This window comes from Osmia bicornis, chromosome 9, assembly GCF_907164935.1.
Source record: "Osmia bicornis bicornis chromosome 9, iOsmBic2.1, whole genome shotgun sequence".
In the NCBI taxonomy this organism is placed as follows: Eukaryota; Metazoa; Arthropoda; class Insecta; order Hymenoptera; family Megachilidae; genus Osmia; species Osmia bicornis.
This window is the reverse complement of record NC_060224.1, coordinates 8,035,749-8,057,922: the sequence shown is the minus strand read 5'-3', so window position 1 is coordinate 8,057,922 and position 22,174 is coordinate 8,035,749. Positions and strand designations below refer to the sequence as shown.

At 41.9% G+C, this 22,174-nt stretch overlaps 2 protein-coding genes across 4 annotated transcripts in view; one reads left to right on the top strand and one right to left on the bottom strand.

Moving 5' to 3' along the window:
* Nucleotides 1–22,174, top strand: part of LOC114875078 (protein Skeletor, isoforms D/E-like) — a 226,049-nt gene that overhangs the window by 15,192 nt on the left and 188,683 nt on the right.
* LOC114875090 (complexin) overlaps nucleotides 475–22,174 on the bottom strand; it is a 174,928-nt gene continuing 153,228 nt past the window's right edge. For all 3 annotated transcript variants that reach the window (XM_029185014.2, XM_029185013.2, XM_029185015.2), the window contains 3 exons: nucleotides 17,557–17,720; nucleotides 6,151–6,280; nucleotides 475–5,285 (listed from right to left, as the gene is read on the bottom strand). In XM_029185014.2, the coding sequence (XP_029040847.1) occupies nucleotides 5,209–5,285; nucleotides 6,151–6,280; nucleotides 17,557–17,720 (371 nt within the window). In that variant the 3' untranslated portion in view covers nucleotides 475–5,208. The remainder of the gene's footprint in view (nucleotides 5,286–6,150; nucleotides 6,281–17,556; nucleotides 17,721–22,174) is intronic.

Sequence of the window (22,174 nt, the reverse complement as noted above, 5' to 3'; positions counted from 1 at the left end):
TTTTCGAGAAAGGTTCCTTTTTTTAACGAGAAATCGGAGAAAAATCGTCGGCAAACGGCCTGCTCACCCAAATACGCCACGTATCATAGAGTTTAACCCTTTCAGAAAATTTCTTCACCGACATAGACAGAACATTTACAGCTATAACAAACATTTCTCAACGAACAATAGAAAATATATCATTTCTTATCGAGAGAGAAAAAAAAGCAGAAATTCTATTTATGCGTAAAATATCAATAACACATAATAATTAATTAACATATATATCACATTTATAGCTATAACAGAGATTCCTCAACGAATAAGAAAAAGAAATAATTTTTCTTTTCGAAAGGGTTAATATTGCGATTATTTTCACGCGTAAGATTATCAAAGTAAAATGAAGTTCGTGTACAGTAGGAACGTGTAGGATAGAATCTTTGGTGCGCTGTGTTAATCGTAACTTGACGTATTTCAATTAAGGTAGACGAGAACTAAAGGCACACAAAGCTCTTTAATCAAATCCATTGAAAGTTACATGTGTGGAGCTTGTAACAATACATAATTACACGAGGGACAAGAATAGAGCAAAGAGTCGAACTACTTAGCTACTGTTAGAGCAACATTCACATGCTGAAATCACATCGAGAAACAACAACGACACACGACATTAATCAGCGGTAACAACGTCTTCTTTATTTCACGCATTTTTATTTATTTATTTATTTTTTTTTTCTGTTGTCTTGAAGTGCATTTACGCGACGATTAAGTAGTCGTGAGTTGAAAGAGAATATTAGAGCAATAAGGGGTCACACATCGAGCAAGAAGGGTATCCCAAAGACGATAGACAGAGAGAAAGATTGCTGTCAGAGAAAAATAGAGCGTAAGAGAAAGAGAAAGAGAGACACAGAGAGCGCAAAAAAGGCATAAGGAAAACAGTTTGCGAATTGTACATCACTGTCTATTTTAATTACATTACGGTTCGCCGTTCATTAGGATCAATTTTGTAGAGATAGAAAATATTCCGGTTATTCAGAGTTCATTTTTCAATTTCATTCAAATCCTAATTGAAATTTGGAAAGTTTCTCGCGATAATTATCGAACCGTAATGCGTTTGTTTGTTGAAATAATTTGACGTCAATTGCTTTCCTTTCTTTAATCGCAATGATAAGAACACGATCCTTTCGAGGAACGATTTACCTTCACTTTCAACTTGTTTCGACACCTCTTCTTTAATCCCCGTTTAACACCGTTTCCACGCATATCGAAAAAACTTGATAAGATTAACGTACGTGTGTATTATTCTCTGTCTAGAATCAATATAGATATATCTTTGGATTAATTATTGAGTAATTGACTTCAAGTGTGTGTTAAGAGTAGATCGTACAGGAAAGTTCAGCGAAACAATTTCTGAATGCTTTCGGGAGAGAGGACGAAGGGAAGAAGGTACTTCTAGGTAATTTGAAAGCGTTTCCATCTAAAGATCGCGATCGTACAGAGAGAAATAATGCGAGGGTTTCGAAATCATTGAAAATCATCGCGATTACGTCCGATTATAGTCTCTGGTTACTTTCTTTCATAGAGGTTGCTTTTCGGCTCAGGTAGCAAAATACAGGTGTAATTCGAATTTGATAGACGATCGATCGGATGATTTTCGATGATCCTTATTTGCTTATAGTAGAGAACATACAACCAACGACATCGATATCGATAGACAAGAGAGGCAGGTAGCATGCACGTTGAGACACGAGAGAGACTACGTCAAATAGATTTACACATGAAAAGCACATCCATCTATTACTCTTCGTTGCTTCTATTTTCATACTTTTTTTTTCTTTTTTTTTAGTTTTCACATTTTATTTTATAGTTCGTCTACGTTGAACAGTGAAGGTTCGCGTGACTGCAAGAAATTACTCGAAATTTTTCTCCCTTAATGGAGGAATTTTTCGAGAGGTTTGAAAAGTTGTCGGTTGTTTGTTGACAAGAGACCGACTGTCAAGAAACGTGTAAGAAGGTTCTCGTTACGTTGATTTTCCGCAAAGTTCGCAAACGCGAGGGAAGCTTTTCCCGGAAGCTCTTACCGCAGCGAAAACTTACTTTTCCCTCGGTTCCGGGATCTTTGGAAAAATTCAACGATCCATCTATAACGAGGCATCGCTCCGGTGATTTTCATCCCCGGTTCGTTCCCGAATAAATCGCTGAAATATGCTCGATCGTTAAAACTTGCCCAGGATTCACTTTTATATTATCGATGAATTATCGAGGGCTGAAACAAAGTTGAACTCGTTTCGAGGCACGAATTCTCGCTCGGCTTTTCATTGGGTAGTTACGCGAACCTTTCGAAGCAACGTGGCTGGAAACGACAGAGAACAGTCGACGCTGTATCGACTAACAGGTGCTCGCGTATTAAACAACACAGGGTGCATTTTACAGCCCACGAACACAGAAAGCTTGACATGCGTCCGTTTGGATAGAAGGCCATCCGACTTGAGGCTGATATTTTGCTAGTTTGCCAACTGGGACGCGGTCCTGACCTTAACATCCGTCACTCGTATCGTCGATGAAAGATCACGGAATCCGTTCTTTTTTCTAATTATTTCCGAAACATTGAGAAACGCGTGATCCTTCCTCGAGTATGCGGCGTATTGTCCAGGAGAGTTTGTTTATTCTTTTGAATTCGAACGAGTATGACAGAGCGCGTGTTTAGGAGAATCTCGAGTTGGCGAAGAAATCAGAGGATAGTCGTTGTTATAGAGTCAGAATCGATTCGAGAAGATTCGATAGTCACGAAGAAGAAGAAGAAGAAGAAGAAGATGCAAGAATAGATTCCTATCAGAACATAAGAAAGTACACTTTTTTTTATATATCATTGCACGTATATAGAAAAAAATAAAAGAAACAACTAGTCGCGCGAAGTTGCTTGCCTTTCATTTTCATCGCACATTTATTTCCACCCTATACATATACCTATTCACAGTATAATGGATTCATGATAAGTCTCTTTAACCCTTTGGATAAGGAGCATGTTTTAACACTTTATCGACGAGATAATTTATTTTTGAATTTAGTAATTTTTTGTTAGATCAAATCTTTTTTTAATTTTAATTTTAATTTCAATCTGCCAAATTAAGGAGGAAATTCGGCAAATATGACCACTGAAAATTTCTAACGATTTCTAATCGCATAGATTTCGTCGATAAAGTGTAAATCTCGTATATGTATAAGGCTGACGTTACATGCCGGCAGTCGATTGCTCTTTCCATCCCGTCCAGTGTCGTTGCCACCATTGAGAACGCTAATCAATTGTATTATTTATCGCAACGACTGGAACAAACACGATGGAACGGTAACTAACTTGGCTCGAACACGTTCCCGGCGGTAACACCTGAAACTCCATTAGCTAATGAACGGTGTCTCGACTCTAGGCCCTGTCCCCTCCAAAATCGTTCACGAACACTGTTGCCTAACGTTGATTAACCTACTGTATTTAATTAACACTCGATAGAAACGTGCCGTATATAAACATGAAAGAAAGGCATTTTTTGTCATTTTTACATTTAAACGCGGGAAGTATCAGTGCTGCTCGGATATCAGTCGAGCTATTCTTCGCGTCGATATCTTCTTCTTCTTTTTTTTTTATTCTTTTTTATTTTTATTCTCGTTAAGGCGTTCTAACTAAACACGTATCTAAGAATCGATCAGGTGTTACGCGATTGCCCGACAAAGGTGATCGAAAAAATTCGAATTTGGACGGAAGGGAGGAGAGCAAGGGCCGCCGGTTACGCTCAAACATTTCTCAGTTCCCTGTTTTCTAATTTATTTAATTCAGTCATTCTCTAACGATTCTTCTCTGTCTTTGTATTGTTAACTGTTGGTCTCTTGACTCTAGTTTCTCGTGGCCCTCGATCCTTGTCTTAACATTGTCTCTAAATATAAACGGTTCAATGGTTAACAATCATAAGAACAATGACCGCGTTATAATTCAACTATCAGAATAATAATCGATAACTGTAATAATAATAATCATCATAATAAATGACTCCCTCCTTTTCTGATCTCCTTGTTGTTTTGAACAGCCGTCGAACGAACTAGTGACTACGTTAACTCTACTACCGGGAGTGTTCTTTGTTACATCACTATTCGAAAATTCGCTAGAAACTTAGGTACTAATTTTACGTCTTTTTTTTTTTTTTCATTTTGTTTAAACTTGTTTCTTATTCGTGTATATATATATATATACTTTTTTTCTTTATTTATATTTATATTTATATATATATATATATAGGTATGTTTATATGCACGCGCCCTTCGACTGCTCACGTCGCGTTTACGCCATCGAAATTCGCACGATATCCGAAAAGACAGACCGATCGAACGACCATTTTGATTATCCCTTTATCATCTTCGTCTTTCTTCTTCCTTCGAATCTGTAAGGCGTAAACGAATTCTCGCCGATTCTACTCTCTCTCGCGTTCTCCAATTCGCCCACGTTTCCTTTTTTTACTTCTCGTTCAGTCATCGTCCTCGTTCAAGATCGTCTCCGTTCTCCTCGTTTCTCCTGGGAATTTTTGAGCGTAATTTCTCTCGTACACGTTGCCTGCTTTTATCCGTTCCGAAGAAGTCTTCGTCGATCGCGTCGTTTTAAATCCTTCACTTGATGTTTTTACACTTCGTCAGATGGTTTTTCATCGATTTTTAAACATTTCTTAACTTCCCCATCGAGGATTCGTCTTTCTGAAAGCATTCGTCCTCGACGTCGACTACAACGACGATACCTTTATATTTCCTGAAAGTTTCTCTCTCGTCACCGATATCGATCGAAGTTCATAGCTTTTCCGTTTGGTCGACGTGCTTCTTCCTCGAGATCATCCTCGGTGTAACTTAGGAAAGCCTTCTCGACGGGATCGGTTGTAGTACGATCCTCGAGAAGTGTGTTTCTCGCTGTGTCTCGAGTGTTTGTCGCTTCCTTTGACACTCTTATCGCCTTTACTGGCCAATTCGAATCTCGAGACGATGATAAGTTGAAACAACACGACGACGACCACGACGACGACGACGACATTGGTGCTGATGGTTTCCAGTATCGTTCTTTCCCTTCGCTTCTCCGACAACGTTCGATCTCGCTGGTTCCGTTTCTCGTGATGTCGTAGGGGCTGAGAGGCGGATACGGCCCTGGCGTGACACATGATGCCACCCTGTTCACCGACCGCTTCAAGGGTGTGGGTAGGCTTATTGGAGCTCGCATTTACCTTCCAGTACTTGCGCTTTGATCTCTTGTATATGCGTGTCTAACACGTTCTTGAGTTCTGCAACAAACATACGAAATGCGTTTATTTTACTTTTGGGTCAACTATACAGGGTGTTAAAATATCCCCTGAATACCTCTACACCGTTGGATAGATCGCGAAAAATCGAAGCGAAAAGTTCTGTAGCATTTTTCGATGGGATCAGTAGTTTAGCTGCATTTCGTTGTTGAAAATTGACCAATCAACGCGGAGTAGGAGTGGCAAGACACGCGGAACTCTCAGCGTGACTCGGCGCGCAGAGGAGGTTAGTCCCCTACTCCGCGGGTCTTGCCATTCAAGCTGCGCGCTGATTGGTCAATTTTCAACAACGAAATGTGGCTAAACTACTGATCCCATCGAAAAATGCTACAAAACTTTTCGCTTCGATTTCTCGCGATCTATCCAATGATGTAGAGTTCTTCAGAGAATTTTTTAACAGCCTGTATAGCCTCCGTGCTCGCGAAACGCGAGGGTTAAGCCTTCGGTTATTCCTTGGAAGTTAATAGCAGAAATTGGACGACTGTGAAAATGCGAATACTGGCACCGAAATGATAGAGATCGGTGGCATGCAACGGCACAAGGATCCACCGAGAAAACCGAATATAGAGGGTAGAGCTGTCTGATTTCTAGCCACGGCTCGTTAACCCTCCATCGATCACCCCCCTGCCGTGTCTGAGCACCGTCGCATTAATTCGTCGGACAGCTACTCTCTCAACGTATACCGTGGATTTGCAATTCTCCGTTCCCTTAACCCTGTTTCACGATACCTCTGACCATCCTGCGCCGAGAGCAACGAACCGATTCAATTCGAATAATATCGAGTGGCATTAAATTCGAATCTCGTTCGAATTACCTGTTCAATGGAAGAAAATATAGATTTACGTACTTGTAATCTCGTCCTCGTCTTCCGCTTCAGCTTCCGCAGCCAACTCCTCTGGCGTCTTCTTCTTGCGCATCAAAGGGTTAGGCTCTTCTTGGGTCATTTCCTGTACCTCTTCTCGCTTCTTTATGTTATACTGCAATCGAACATGGAGAAACGGATTAACAAACAGATGCGAATAAGTTGCAGGACGATAGCGCGATTTCTCTGTGCCAGATTTCAATAGAAATCATATTATTTCAGCGATTGAAATGGAGCTAGATTAATATCACGTTCCAGTGTTCGCGATCAGCGTAGAAATTACAGGTAGTCGGTTAATGGAAAATTCATTTAATATTCACCGATCGAGTATTTTGATCGATGCGTTTAGTATCAATAATGAAACAGGTCGTTCCACGGGATTAGTATATTACGAGGTAAAGCTGCCTCGCCATTGACTCATTATACTTTGATAGTGCAGTTTACAGTCGCCACTGTTATCACGATAGATTAATTACACGCAAATAGCGGTTCGATCGATACCGTGTACGGTCTGCTAATTTTTCCCTGATTCGATAACAAGGCTGGAACGTTGAAAGTCATTCTAGATAATCAAAGTGGAAAGAAAAGTTTGTCGTGCTTCACGATCGTTGGTAAAGGTAATTTCTGAGAGAGCAGAATGTTTTCTCGAATGTCCAGTATTCGTGGAGTATCTTTTATCGAGACGGCAAAGCTCGGTGCGGCAAGTTTCCTCGATAGAAGTTCCCGCACCGCTACCTGCAAACGTGTACGTCGACCGTGAGACGCTATTTCCAAAACTTCGCTAACGAGAAACTTGCAACGTGACAAAGTAACCGAAAGCGACAATCTTTCCCTCGAGCTTTAACGTTGATGGGGTTTTAAGGAGGCGTTATCTTCCGATGTCTCGTGCTTAATGACCAAGAAGAACCACGGAAAACGGAAATGCTCGAGAGAATCATCCAAAGGGACGGGGAGACGTTAAGGCTACAGGCCGAGTGATTTTTCAGCTGTCCAGTTATCGGAAGGGTTCTTCTAACCCTTTGATTTTGATGAATCGTCGCGTTAATGAATTACGGTAACTGAGAAAAGGGATAAGTTTCCGAATGGCCCCACCAAAATTGAAACCGATTAAAATTGATTTCAGAACTGGATGTCTTACCGTTTTTGAGATATCGTGGTAAGAAATTTTTGTACAATTTTGGGACTACGTATGAGCTATTCGATACTGAGCATGCGCTATTCAATACTGCGCATGCGCTATTCGATACTGCGCATACACAGAACCTAACCTAACCACGATATCTCGAAAACGGTAAGACATACAGTTCTGAAATCAACTTTAATCCATTTCTTGTAGTCAATTCAGGTTATATACCGAATCTGAGTTCTCAATTTCGGTGAGGCAATTCGGAAACACAGCTGAGAAAAATTCAAGCTCGATCGAATAATCCTCTCGGACGATTATCTCCGTCATTTTCGATTCAACGTTTCCGATCGGCTCGTATCCCTCGGTTAAGACGAAGGAACGTAGTCAGGTGTAATTCTCGTCGCAGCTAGCCAGCAATCGATGCAGTCAGATTAGCGAAGAAACGTTTTCGGGCAATCGGCTTAAAACCCAAACAGTCAATCGCGTCTCTATCTGGTGAAACAAGTCTGCCTCTATTAGCCAGCATCGAGAGACCTTCACCACACCCGAAGCTTCGTAATCGTATTAGCCCGACAATTTGAATCTCCGTTGGTATCATCGAATCCGTCCGATGATTTGCAGGGTTCGAAACGCGAGATCGCCACGTAACCACCGAACCTACACGTGCCTCGTTGTTCCCTATTTACACTAGATTGTCTAGTCACATCGTGGCTGAACGATGCTCGGACCCCTTGCCGTTGCACACGTTCTCCAAAGCTTTGCCGTTGTTGTTGTTGCTGCTGCTGCTGCTGTTGTTGGTTACATGCAGCCAGTAGTAGCTAGGTAGATGCTTTGTACCCAGGGGACTCTTGTCGCCCAGACAATGAGCCCGATTGCGGTACAAGCCCCAGACACATGATCGGCTGCACGAGTGCGGCTGCCTGCTACCATCGCGGCATTGTAATCGACTACGCGTGTATTACCGCTATATCTGCAAACGCTATAAATTCTCTGTGTCAGCCAGCTTCGTTTCGCTGTTCTATGTACCTCGGCTTGTCTCTTGCTTTCCCTTTTCCGCCTTTGCCATGCCATTTCTCTTTTGTCCCGACCCGGTATCATTCTTTTGTTCCATCAACAGATGAACATTTCCATTCTTCCTTCTCTATTGTAGATGATTGATAGAAGGAAATAAGCGGGGGTAAAATTTTGCTTAATTAACCGTTCAATTATATACGAGAGGAGACGATCGGATATGCTGATCCTAAAATATTTAAGGATTTAATGTCTCAGTTAAGAGGAGTTATTATCTAGTCATGTAAGTTCTTAAGATCTTCCTAGGTTCTCCTAAGACCGAAGGTAAGCGATTACTCACCCTTAGCTAAGGGAAGCCTACCCTGCACTCGAGTGTACAATGCTGAGCATGCTAGTCTTCTTTAGGGAAAAAACCGGCGCGGAGGAACGAGGCCAAATAAAGGGCTTTACAATTTCCTTTGTAACCGAGGGAAATTAACATATTAGATTTATTAAGACTTTGCTTTCACTGGTGGTGGGAACGAAGAGCTGTCAAATATATTCGCGAACACACAGAAAAATGATACAATGTGTAGGTGGTACACAAGCTGCATCAGCACGTGCGTCCTAGTCGCGTTGTATCCGCAAGCTACGTCGCACTGCGACATTTTTACCGACGCCCTTTTTTTTTTTTTCTTTCACCAAGCTTCTTCTTACACGGACAGTTATCTATCTATGCTTTTAAATCAGCTGGTAGAGACGATCGATCCGGCAATGAAAAACAGAAGTCTGTTTGAATTGTCGTTCGATCGTAACGCGTGCACGTAATGATGGTAATTTTGTAAGTGTTACCGGTCCGTTGCGGTTGTTGATATTGTCTGGCTATCTTGTTACAGCATTAGCATTCGCACGGTTTCTGACTCTCAATCAGGTTAATTGCAACGTTGGTTACCAAGCAAACCGAGCTATTTGTTAATTGTTTGTCGCCTGCCCTCAGGAAACGCGGTTGATACGCGACGAGAATTAAAGGTTTTGATTGATAAAAGAAACTTTGAAAATTTCCTTGCTCGTACTCATCGTGTTCACAATTATTTTGATTAGTTACATTGATAAAAATTACGGTTTCTTCGTCACGAACGCTCGCCATTCGCGTGACTTAATTCGCGAAAGAATCTAGAGCACAGAGCGAATGTATTCTGTTGGAATTTCGTAACTCGCAAACGAACGTGCACCGTTCAGATTTCAATTTGCGTCGAATCATGATTATTTTTCACGATCAGCGAATATTTTCGTTGCTCAGCTCGATCCTGAGAAAATTGAAATAAAAAAGGAGAGAAGCGGTATCTATTTTTCTTTAATTTTTCCGAGCAAAAGTAATTCATTTTTTATCTCACGCCAGCAAGGAATAATTTCGAATCAACGCGTAGTCTCGCTTACAATATTTGATCAATCAGTTCGATGTAATTAATGAAATTTAATTAAACTTGATATGCCAATTACGCGAATTAATTTTCTAATTGGCCGTGTGCGTTCCCGTTCGCGATCGCGGCTGCATTAAAATCTGCAATTTCGCCGGCGCGAATTTATCGTTGCGGACGTTTATTGCATACCGATTGAAAAAGAACTGCTGGATGCTCGTTTTTCGTTTTAATCGCGAAATTATCGGTAGGCAACGTTGTAACGCAATGTGTTGCCGTTAAATCTGCGATACATTCGAACGGCTATCTCTTTTTAATTACGTGTCAGTGCAATAACGTTAGGTCGTCGATGTTTTTAACTTTGTGAAATAGAATATATATACATATATATATATATTTTTCATTTATAGATCAATTTCAGAGATTAGTTTCGCTCATGATTGATATTGAAACGTAATCCATGGAAAAAATTTCAATTTAATCCTTACGATATTCCTTTATTTAATTCATTAATTATATTTTTTGGCATGGAAAAACGGATGATCTTTTTTATCTGATATACCTATATACATAAGTGTTACGCTTGGGGTGCGTGTAGTACCCTACTACTTTATCCATCGTCATGAAAAATCAATTTTTCAATTTATGCAACGCTTGAACACATTATCTTTATAGGATGATAAATTTCTTCTCCATAATCGTTATTTTACACCTCGCCTTGATAGGATCATTTACATAAACTGGTGATTCGCACACGCGATCGCGTAGAAAAATTAAATATACTTAACGATATTATAATGAGTATTATCTTAAATCAGAATTGACTACGATATTCCCTACTGACACGCCAGGCTCTCAAACAATAATCAAACGATGACAGTCTAACGCAGGGTTTTCCAAACTATGTTCCGCGACAATTTGTAAAGTTTTATATTTAAAAATAATTAATAACATTTTTTTAAAATTTTTACTAGTAGAAATTACCCAACCTAAAAAATAAGCTAAGTGTTCCGTTAAAATTTTCGGGTTTGCGAAGTGTTCCATTGCAGAAAAGTTTGGGAAACCCTGGTCTAATGAATTCGTAGTTAAGAGTTAACTTACTCTATCGAACGAAGCGCAACTATCGATTACATTTTTAACACATTATCGCAATAACCTACACTTTAAAATGTACTACAATAAAAAATAGCTTTAACATCATTGATACTTTCATAAACACTTTGACGATGGGATCCGGTGAACGTCTTAAAAGGAGTCAGCCTGACTCTATTAGGAAGTCGCCATATTGAATGCAGGGACTCCCTACTAGAGTCAATTTGACCCCAGTTAAGTTCAATCTTCTTTCTTCTTTTTCCTTGTCCACAGACTTCCTCTCCTTTTTTTTCTCCTTCCTTTTCTTCTCGTCTTTCCTCTGGTACTTGCCTGTCTGCTAGCTGCTTGTTCTGCACCATCATCCGTCTTGTTCTTGGTTCCCTTCCTTCTAACCCGTCTCTCTTCGTCAGCGTCACCTTTGACGGGCAACAGGGTATTCGTGCTAAACACAATATCGATCAGACGCCGGATTTTAATTATCGCGTCGAAACCTAATTAGCTCGACACGTAGCTTCGGTGTCTCGTTCGATCGAAGCCTCCGCTTCGTTCACACTGCTGAACGATATTTAAGCGTCAGCCTACGATCTAACGATGCTACCGATCGATACCTTATCGTTATTACATACATATGATGAACAGTCTAGAGAATTTATAAATAATTTCCCTAAAGTTTACTAGGTAGAATTCACTAGGTAATTTCTAATTCATCAGAAATTTTTCGATCGATCGGAACAGCTGGTCATAAAAATAGCAGAAAACGGATGACGAGTATAAGGCAAAAGAAACGCGTCTACCAGGGTGATTTAAAACCAAGTTACCACACCTGACTTTCCGTCAGTTTGATACGCGATCACCCTTCGTTCCCGTTTCTCCCAGTATTTCCATGCCATTTTATTGACACCAGTCAGTCCGTCGAAGAGACTACCAGAGAAGCTTCCCCGGGTCATGAATTTGTGAAATTGGAAAGCTGTCTGTATCTCTTCTCCCTGTTTTACACTTTCCTCCGTTCTGTCTGTCTTTTCCCCCCCTTCATATTCCACGATTCGTAGATCTTCGGCCGAGCAAGACAACCGGCTTTAGGATATCGAGAACATTGACGGGGCTACGTGTCGATATCTCGATCTGTATTATTTCTTTTATATCAGCCTTTGAATTTCACAGCGACGTGTCGCGGGGGATGTTGACAGAAAAAAAAGGAATAGGAACAGAGGGTGGGTTCTTTACTTTGTCCGATATGTTAATTTGCTAATGCTTTTAGGGCAGTTACTAAGTAATAAATTATAAAAAATCTAGATAACCTTCGTATAAATTTATAACCATTTATATTTCTTTCCGTTTATAACGATATGCCGCGCGGCTTTAACCCGATCATGTTCAATTTAAGATCACCTTTCCCTTATCGCTTTACATTTTTCTATTAACCTCGATTCATGATACTCGTAACTTTATCGCCGATTCACGACAAGGCAGTTATGAAATTCAGTGAAATTTAGGTGGACCCGTTGTAGCTCCATCGCGAATTTATTTACATAGATAATATTGTTCCTCCGCACCTGCTGGAAGTTTATTTATGCAATCCATAATTCACCCCGTTTATTTCGTCGCACCTTCGCTCGACTTCCCTTCGAGTCACTCAATTCATTTTTTTTAACGTTTCGCGCGTGCAAGCTGTCGCCTTTTATCGGCTTTGTCCTATTTTCTATTTTCTTTTTTTTTTTTTTCTTTGCTCGCGATTCATCTCGGTCTTAATCGTCGAATTACAATTTTAATATCGTTAATCGAGGATCGCGGGTAACGTCTACGGTATTGGACCACTGGTGAACGTTGCTCGAGCGATTCTCCAAAAGGGTACACCGGTCTGTTGATCGTGATTGCATAGCAGTTGCGTGCTCGCGTGATGCAAATGTTAAAGCAGTTTCGCCGATTACGGCCCTATCGAAACGCGAAAAAGCCTCGTATCTCGCTAGTCAGCGTTTCAGAATCGTTCTATTCTTGGCGAAACTTTAAACGACGTATCAGCATTGCTCGTGACACGAACCATGCAATTTTTCCCCTCTGATTCTGTGTACTTTGTGGAACGCATACGGTATTAACATAACGATGATTGATTTTCCAATGTCCAGACAATTGTCGGACAATCGTCTCTTTTCTTCAATTGAAAATAAACGCGGTGCAAAGGAAATTGGGGATATTTGTAATTTGTAATATAATCATAGTTGAAGAGTGAGTCGTTCACCGGAACATTGGTTGCAAGCCTCGAAGCGGAAGAAACAGCCGGTAGAGAGATTCGATAAAGCACATAATAAAACACAGCGAGGGTAGAACGGGAACGTCGATGGGGATTGGTCACGACAACGCGCAATAATGTCGTTCCTTCGGCAATTTCTCGAGAGGAGCCGAGCAGAAAGGCCGCGCCGCTGTGGAACAAAGTGCCGGAGATGGCACGGCTAAATTTTCTTCTCCGAACGCGTAATCGATCGAGGAAAAATGCCGAGCCTCCGTTTCCTTACGCGATCTCTTCCTTCGAAATTTCCTCGTTTCATTAACACGATTTCTGGGTCATCGCTGTTTGAATATTCTATTCGCACTGATCCATATTTCTCGCCAGCCTGGCAGAAGGTATCGATTGTTTACTTGACAGTGACACGACCACTTTTTTCCCCTCCCTTGATAATACTGCCAAAAAATCGTGATATACCGCCGGTTATCCGGCACGATAAATCCCGAGGTATCGTATTAGAATTCCTCTTCCATATTCCTATTTCGTACTGTCCGTTTCGCGGGAAATTTATGTCGACCATTCTGTGTATCCTCGAAACCTTTGCATTAATCGATTCGAACATTTACAAAAAATTATTCCCCTTTGAAAAGTTGAATTTATGAAGAAGAAGACAACGGAGGTTGGACGAAAAAGAAACTGTTTTCTTGCGACTGTATTGGTCGGGTGAAAAGTTTTCCTCGACTTTCAACCAACTTTCACGAGATTTGACGTTTTACTTCTGCCATTGTTATCCGTTTAACGTCGCACCACCTAAAATATTTACGACTAAACTTTCCCGATGATCTTCTTTATCCCTTTTAACTTAATTTTAGACTCTATTCCATTCCTCTTTATCAAACTTGGAGCATCCAACTTTAGTCAAAGCACCATTTTTGCAAAGCTCGTCAATCGGTATTGATCGAAGAGCTAAAAGTGTTTTTATTAATTCCTTCCTGAATAAACAAGCGCGTTTATAAAAAGGCTACGGCGATTGATCGAAAGGTTATTTAAACTTGTATCGATCCGCGTCATTGGAAGTATGACGAAACAATGATATTGCTCGCGCTATTTGTACAAATGGAAACAAACCTTGGCTGGGTTTCAATGGAAACGTTAAAACACCAATGGGGAATTTACGTGACTGTCCATGTATTGCTGCTGAGTAGCAGCAGTTAACCATGGACATGCTAATGCAGCGCATTGCTCTGAATGGATTGTTTGTATAATAGCGGTGCAACTTATGAACATCAACAACTACCTTGAATACAGAAATCGAAACAGTTACGAAACTCCGCTTGCATCATTGTTACAGAACGAATTAAATGGTTTTCTCTGATAATTACGGGGATTCCTGCGAAGCTTGGGCTATTGTTTCAAATTTATTTACGGCAGACTTATCGTTTGGGATGGGAAACAAATTTTTAATTAGGAAAATCTATCGGAGAGGTGCATTATATCGGATGCCGTCATCGTTTCGTTGCCATTGGAGTCACCATTGTTCCATCGAGTCACCGTGACGAACGGATGTTGGGTCGTCGCCAGTGTCTGGAGGATTTTTAATTAATTGCTCGAGTTAATTGAGACAGACAGAAAGAGAGAGCCAAAATGAAACGACCTTTTTCAGTTAGCACGAATGAACCTCGCGTTTCGTATAAAAAGAATTGCATACGCGTCGAAAATATGTGACCATCGCTCTTGTTCGTTGATTTAATATACGCCCGGGTAATTTCAAGTTGATATTACATGCTATAGTTTAATAATTATAATGTATCGAACTAATATTATAATTATAGCATGGAACATATTCACTATGGTCCGGTTAATTACGTTAATTTACAATGTTTCATTGTTCACTTGAATAATAAAATGGTTAATTGAAAGTTTCTTATATCGAGAACAAAGAAAATGATATTTACAAAGAGAGTTTATGCAATTAGCGAAACGAGTTGTAAAATTAGCAGAAAAATCGGGCGAGCGTAAACGAAACGGGATGCATCGAGGACATTCGCCAGAAAAACCACCATCGACAGAGACAATGAATCCACTGTTCGAAAAGTTTTTCAACGCGACCGATTTACCAGGAAACAAACAGGAGCGAATGAAAAAAAAAAAAATACACGAGCTAGACAGGGAAATTTTAACAAAGAGGGAAAAGATGAAAGAGGACAAACAGATGTCGCGCGTTCGCGGTATCGTGCCATTGTCAATCCTGATGTATTGTCCTGTCAGGACGTAGTCAGCGACACTGACATGACCCAGATGAAATCGAGGGCTCTTTACAGAATAATCGTGAAAAACACGTCCGGCTGTGTATTGTACGTATTAAACGAATAACTCTCGAATCGGCCGCGACGTCGTGCTCGTTTGTCGAGGGTTTGTAAAATTACCCGGGTATAAACGCGTTTTCGAAGATAGCTCGGCAATTTGAAAACGAACGATTCAATAGCCAATTGTTCCTGAACGATCGAAACTTTGCAGGACCAGTGTTCCTCGTTGGCTGAATTATAAAATAATCTCCATCGAGCGAAGTTTGAAGCGCTAAACTCTTTCCGACGTAACGTTCGATATTCCATGCCAATTGAAACGTCAATTAACAGCGATAATTATTAACATTTTTATGGTTGAAAGCAGGTTTCACGAGACTCGTGGGTATACGTGACAATTTTGCACGAATCGATCGAAGTGTCAAAGCGTTCAATTGGAAGAGGCTAACGAAGGGTCAGAAGAAAGCTTTTTGGCTGGATGCCATACGGAAATTGGAATCAACTTTCCTGAAAATTTACCGCAAACTAGAGATTACGAAAATTGAAACCGCACTGCATCGGCACGAAGTAGAGCATCGTTCCGTTCCTGAAATATCACTCCCTCGTTAAATGGAACCGAAACCCCATCTGGATATCTCGTTACCGAGCTTCGGTTCCCATTGATTTCTAACTCTCCAGCAACGAAAATTTTAATTCCATCGGGGAATTTCCAAGTTTCCCTATAAATAACGTAGATCGAATTTTATCAAAGTTATACGAGAAGGAATGAAAAAAGTATCAACCACTTTAATATTCCCTCGAGAATCGCTCGCTTTCAATTAACGAGGTTCATTAGACGGAGATGTCGAAAATCTTTCAAGAAGAATTTCCTTCGACCGGAAAATCCAAGATACCTATAATAACACCGGCGATCCTCTTGAGAATGAAGATGTATTCCTAAGCGGAAGCTTTCCTCGAGTAATCGCATCGGTAGCATTGTGATTTAAAGAAAATCCGATTATGAGACTTGACTAATGATCATCAGGAACAGATTTCGTTACGTGTCTTTTAGAAAATTCCATCTCAAGATCCGCTTCCGTGGAGGAATATCTCGTAGCGGATAATTAAAAATAACCGGACATCCTTTTTCAATCGAACGTAATTAATAGCTTTAACGTCGAGCCAAATTTAATTACACTTCATATTCCTTTATGCTGGAAATAAACCGTGTTCGCCGCAAGTTATTTCATTTACGTTTGAATATCGAGTTAAATAATTTCACGTAATCAAAGGTGGAAGAAGGCGAGTGTAACGAAAGGGTCGAGCAGGTGCTTTTTGTCCCTCGTGTTTGGATAGGGCGGAGCATCGCTTCGACAGCAATTTGCCCGAGCATTTTCCCAAAAATAAACGCATTAAATCGGGAAGCGGTTTTGAAAATAACGACACGCGTCACGGCCAAACGGTCAAATGAAGGCTATTTTTCGCGCTCGTAACCGGTAAAACGTGCCTCCATTATCGCTCATTGTTCCCCGATCGAGAGTGCGGGCCAGGTGACCGGTTGTGTAGGTAGTTTGGAAAGTTTGCAGAATCCCGGCGTGAAAATAATCACGCGTCGAGAAGAGATTATTCGTTAGTGTCATTATCGGGGGAGGACGATTACGAGACCGCGGACAACCAGGGGAACAATGGTTCTCGTTGATCAAACGGTTACGTATCATCGAGCCGGTAGTCGGACTAATTAGCCTGATTGCACCCGACAAAACAGCGGCGACTAACTATGTTCCGAACGATGGAATCAGCTTCGTTATATAATTGCACTATTTCCTATTGACGCTACGAGTTAGCAGAGACATCGGGGCAACGTCGGGCTATCGTTAAATAGTCACGCTTTGCTTTGTCCACGAATTATTAGATCGGTTGGAAAGCTCGAGCAAATTATTGCTTCCCACACGTTTTCCATTTGATTTTTCCAAGCTGACAGATATCAAAGCCGGGTAACGAGCGATTATTAGCCTGCCACACAATCGCAATTGATGCGGTCTGATTGGACACGTGGACGGGTTGATTGATTGTTGAGAAGATTATTTATCCTCGATAGAGTGTGTTTTATTCCGATTCGCCGGTTGATTGTACCGTGTACTTACAATCAATTGAATTAAACCCGTCGCTTTGAACGAAGAACGACGCATCTTCCAGTTCATCATTAACGTCATTATTCCAGAAGTTAATTTTCCATTGAAGGTATTTACGAAAGGGTCTTACCTTGTCCCTGATTTCTTGTCGCATCTTCTCTCGCTCCTCTTCCATTTTACGGTGCTTCTCCTTCCTTCGTTCCTCGGCCTCCCTGATCGCTTCTTGCCTTTCCCTCTCGGCTTCCTCTTCCTTCTCCTTGTCATCTTCGTCTCCGCCTTCGCCACCTACGGCTCCTGGAAAATACAAGAAAATTTATCGTTAAAATTTTCAAAGTCATAGAAAAACTTGATGCCCACGCTGCCGGTACTATGACGAATTTTGAATGGTTCCTCGTGTTTCGTTCTAATTGCAAGTTAGTCCGCTCCTGTTTCATTCCGGTTCTACTCGTCATGCAGAAACTTCCGGCAGGTATAATAGAACACGATAAACTAACGGTTTACCCTTGGAAGCAAACATTGTAAATCAGCCTGATAGCCAGGATGCTATTCCCTTGTAGTTTGTACGGTATTGCAGAGGTACCGTCAAGTTTCTAGGGAAAATTATTTAGCCATAGAGAAGTCTGGATCGATTCTCGTGACAGATAGGAAAGTTTCTTCGCAACTAACGCGCACCTAGCTCCCTGTAGATACACAAAGTGTACCGAGGATCAGCTGCTATTATACAAGCTACTCTGTAACATCATCCAAAGTTGTTCTTTCCTTGATTGATCCTAATAATAAAAGCTATCGAACGTACTATGTACAGGATGTCGTTGAAATTAGCTTCTGTAGGGAGAGAAAAAAGCCTTTCCGTCCCGGGATCGTCTGCCAGACTCGTCAGTGGGGATCGACAGACGATCCCTGCCCCAGACGCCTATAGGCTCTGGGTTCCAAATTGGTGACCCGTTCGGGGGTGCATTCTATACAATCCTTCAGATACGAAAAATCCTTTACTCGAAATTCGTTGGGCGCCAGTCACGTTCGCGTGGCGGTTTGAAAAAGGGGAAAATCGGGGTTCTTCTACACAAGACGGGGGCTCGACCTCGGTCGGCCCGCCTTTTGGAACTCATGCCAGGGGACCGCTAGCGAGAACAGACTCAGTCCCGCCGCCATCTGGCGGTCGCCGACCTGAGCTAAGGGCGTCCGAGGAGATTCACCGCCTTCCACTAAACGCCTACACTTCTCATTGAAAAATTGATTCCTTATCAATTTGAACAACTGGAAGGAATATTCGTTCGACTCCATCGAGTAGTAAGTAATACGTTAAGAGTCTGGCATCGATCCGAGGAAAAAATATTAGAGCAAGAAACGAAGAGGATATCTTGCCGAGTGTTTCCTTGAATTTCGGACTTGATTCCAAATTAATTCGATTCCAGTCCCTCTTGGAACAGCAATTCCACCTCTATAGACGTTTATGATTGAATTCACCTTCGATAACCGAAGTAGAGGGGTGAAAAGTAAAAATCCTCGAAGGGAATCGGTCGCTTTTCATTCAGCCAAGCCATGGATGGAAATTCCAGCAGCTTTGGTCCGGTCTTAACGAAGTTTTATTAGTTTACCGAAAGATTAAGCGGACTCGCGAACGGTTCCTCGCCAGGAGAATCCTGGCTGGTCGTTTCCTTCCGTAAAGAAAAATCGTGTTTACAACGGAAACACATCCGTCCTGTGTTCGCTTTCTCCCCCGTAACGCGATACCTTCTGCCGGGATGTAAAAATAAGAAGGTTTGTTTGCGAATCCGTTAGCCGGATACTTTGAACTTGCCCGGCTTCGACCCGGAGCCGGATGCTGGAGAATTAATGGTAAACAGTAGGGAAAGGGAAGGAGTAGGGAAGGGAGAATTTGTCTTTTGTAATGCTCTTTTCTCCCGTGCAAATATTCGCGACGAGTGTTTGCGATCGTGCAGAAAGAAAGGAAGAAGGAGAGCCAAGACTAAGACGAACGACCGTCTCGCGTTAGTAATCCGTGTGCACGCGAATTCTTAACACTTTGCCCTGAAACGACGTCTCTAGCACGTCATGCGTTTGTCGCGAGCAAAGTATACAATGACGTGTCAGAAACGTCGTGCGATTTGAAGAGATACTTAACGAGATTTAGCTTGCGCAAGGCTTGCTCCGTTTGTAGAGATTACAACGTGCAAATGGTAATTGCGTCGCGATAATAATTAACAATTTTAATATCTTTAATAATCCGAATTGCTGTAGCGTGCAGTGGTAGATATTTCTATTACGTTTCAGCGCGTTCACCGCCACAGTAGAAATATCAATGTTTAGTCAGCCATAGGATACCGCAATAAACCCACTCGTAGAGGCGCTTCAAATTTAGAACACAACGCAATTTGACGTATTAATGAAAACCTTTCGAATTACCGAATCGTGAATCCTCCACTGGCGAGGTTAAGTAAAACTGGTACGCTTTGAAGTAAGAATTGCAGTGTGTATAATGTTAGCAATATCGGGAACGTAGACGGGGACCTGGTTGAAGGGTGGCGAAAGGGATTCGTCTTTCCTGGTGTCTGGCGGAGAATGATGTGCCAGGACCTCCGGGCTCGAGGAAATTAATACTACTTCTGTCCCGGCGCCGTCTACCATTTTCCCTTTCTTTCCTCCTCCTATCTCGTCCCATCTATTTGCACTGTTTCCCGCCACCATTGCTTTCCGCCTGCTGGAAAGGTACTTTGAAGTCCGAGCCAACGACTACCTTCATTCTCTCAGCCTTTTCTATCCTTTTCACCTTCTCTGTTTATTCTTCGGCCCCAATTTCTCCAAATCACCCACTCCTTTCTTCCTCCCACGAATGAGAGCAAAATTTTATCGTACCTATGTATCACAATTGTCTTTCTTCCACTTTTCACTGTTATATCTCTCAGTTAACTGTGAGTAAAATTCAAAGCGATATTCTCGGTGACAATCAAAGTCCTGGTTAAAGATATCGTTAACCAAGGGAAGTCAGTTACTTAATTGACTTACAGCACTTAATAATTCGTGTACCTCGAACGTCGTTTTTCATCTTCCCCTCTCGTTCTTTCTCTTTTCCACGTAAGTTCAGCCACGTGCTTTATTCAATTAATTAATTACGTCGGCTGCTTCTCAACGCCGTGCCACTTAATCGTTCTCTTCCGCTTAGCGAGCTTGCGTTTAAGTTTCGTTATCTCCTCGTTTATGCACCGTACGCGGTGCATTTACATTATTACACCGTTCTTATCTCATCTTTTTTGTTTGATTCGTTCTCTCCGACCAGGCTGGACGAAGAAAAAAACTTCCCACCGAGGGGAAAATCCACTTATCTCTTTGCTCATTCGGTCGTGCGTTCATTCATCGTAGCCGGTTTTAATTAAATTCACTTATTTCGTCCTGGCAGCGATCTCCGCGTCTTCATTATGAGATCTTCCTGGCCCAGTTTGATCGTTTAGAAATGATATAACGTAAGGGAAATTGATGAGCTTCCGTTCTTATTATTGCAATCGAGCTGTGCGGCCTTTCAGATGGAATCAGTTAAATGACAAGAACAAAGCGTAAGGTTGGTTAAATAAAAATACTACTTGTCAGGATAACTTTAATCAATAAGTTCCTCAACTCTTCGCTTCTTATTTGCTACGCGCTGTCAGTTTAGCGGTCTCTGTAAGTACGCGTCCACTAAGTTGAGACTTCTAAGGAATTGGGTCTGATTGGTCGGAGCTAGATGGGCCAGGCTAAGACACCCACACTTATACAGTTGACCCACACGCATTCTCGCTATTCGCTCTCTAGGTTACAACTACTAGTAGAAACTACTACTACTACTACTAGACGAGGGTTCGAGGTGAGGAGTAGGAGGAGCGTTTCACACCTCGAGTGTCAACTTAATACTTTGTGTCACTGGCGCGCTTTTTCCGTCTCTTAAAACGAAGGCCCGCGCCCCACTCTTTTTGAAAAAACCTTGCTATTTGACTTTCCGAGGCCTGGTCGTCATCGCCCTAGCGCAGGCCTGTCCAAGTAGGGGAATCCACTCCTGGGACACATGTTTTGGGTCCCCTTCCAACGCTGCTCCTTCAAGTAAGATGGGACGGTTCCGACTACCGTCTCTTCGTCATTCCTAGCGGCGGTATTGTCTCCTCGGTCCCATCTTACTTGAAGGAGCAGCGTTGGAAGGGGACCCAAAACATGTGTTCCAGGAGTGAATTCTCCTACTTGGACAGGCCCTAGCGAGTGGGTGAGGACGATCAGGTCCTTGGAAATCATAAGGGCCCCAGATGGTTTACGACAGTACCCAACGGGACTCTGGGCAACGTCGCTGTACCTGTCGGCGATTGTCCCACTCGCACGCTTTTATAAAAGTTTGAAAAGGGTAAAAATGGTATAGGACCACTAGTAACGAGGTTCGAGTTGCTACTCGTCTGTATCAAAAGAACGTTCGAGCGGAAAGGATTAAATTAGCCAAAGGCGGTGAACGTGTCGAAGAATAGGGATGAAAGTTTTAGCTGTCGTCATTTTATCGGCTCGATTTACGTCAAGTTCCTCCGGCTCATTCGACGCGTCGTGACATCATTTGGTGGGTGGCGATGGTACAACAAGAACGAGTATAATAGCGAACGAGAACAATTGTCCCGGTGCAAATGGAGCGACGAAGGAGGAGTACAGTCATTTGCACCGACATTTTCGCGGCTCCGCTCAGTGTCGTTTCACGTTTCGCGCCATAACCTCGTGATCCTCCACTGGATGCGGACCAACGG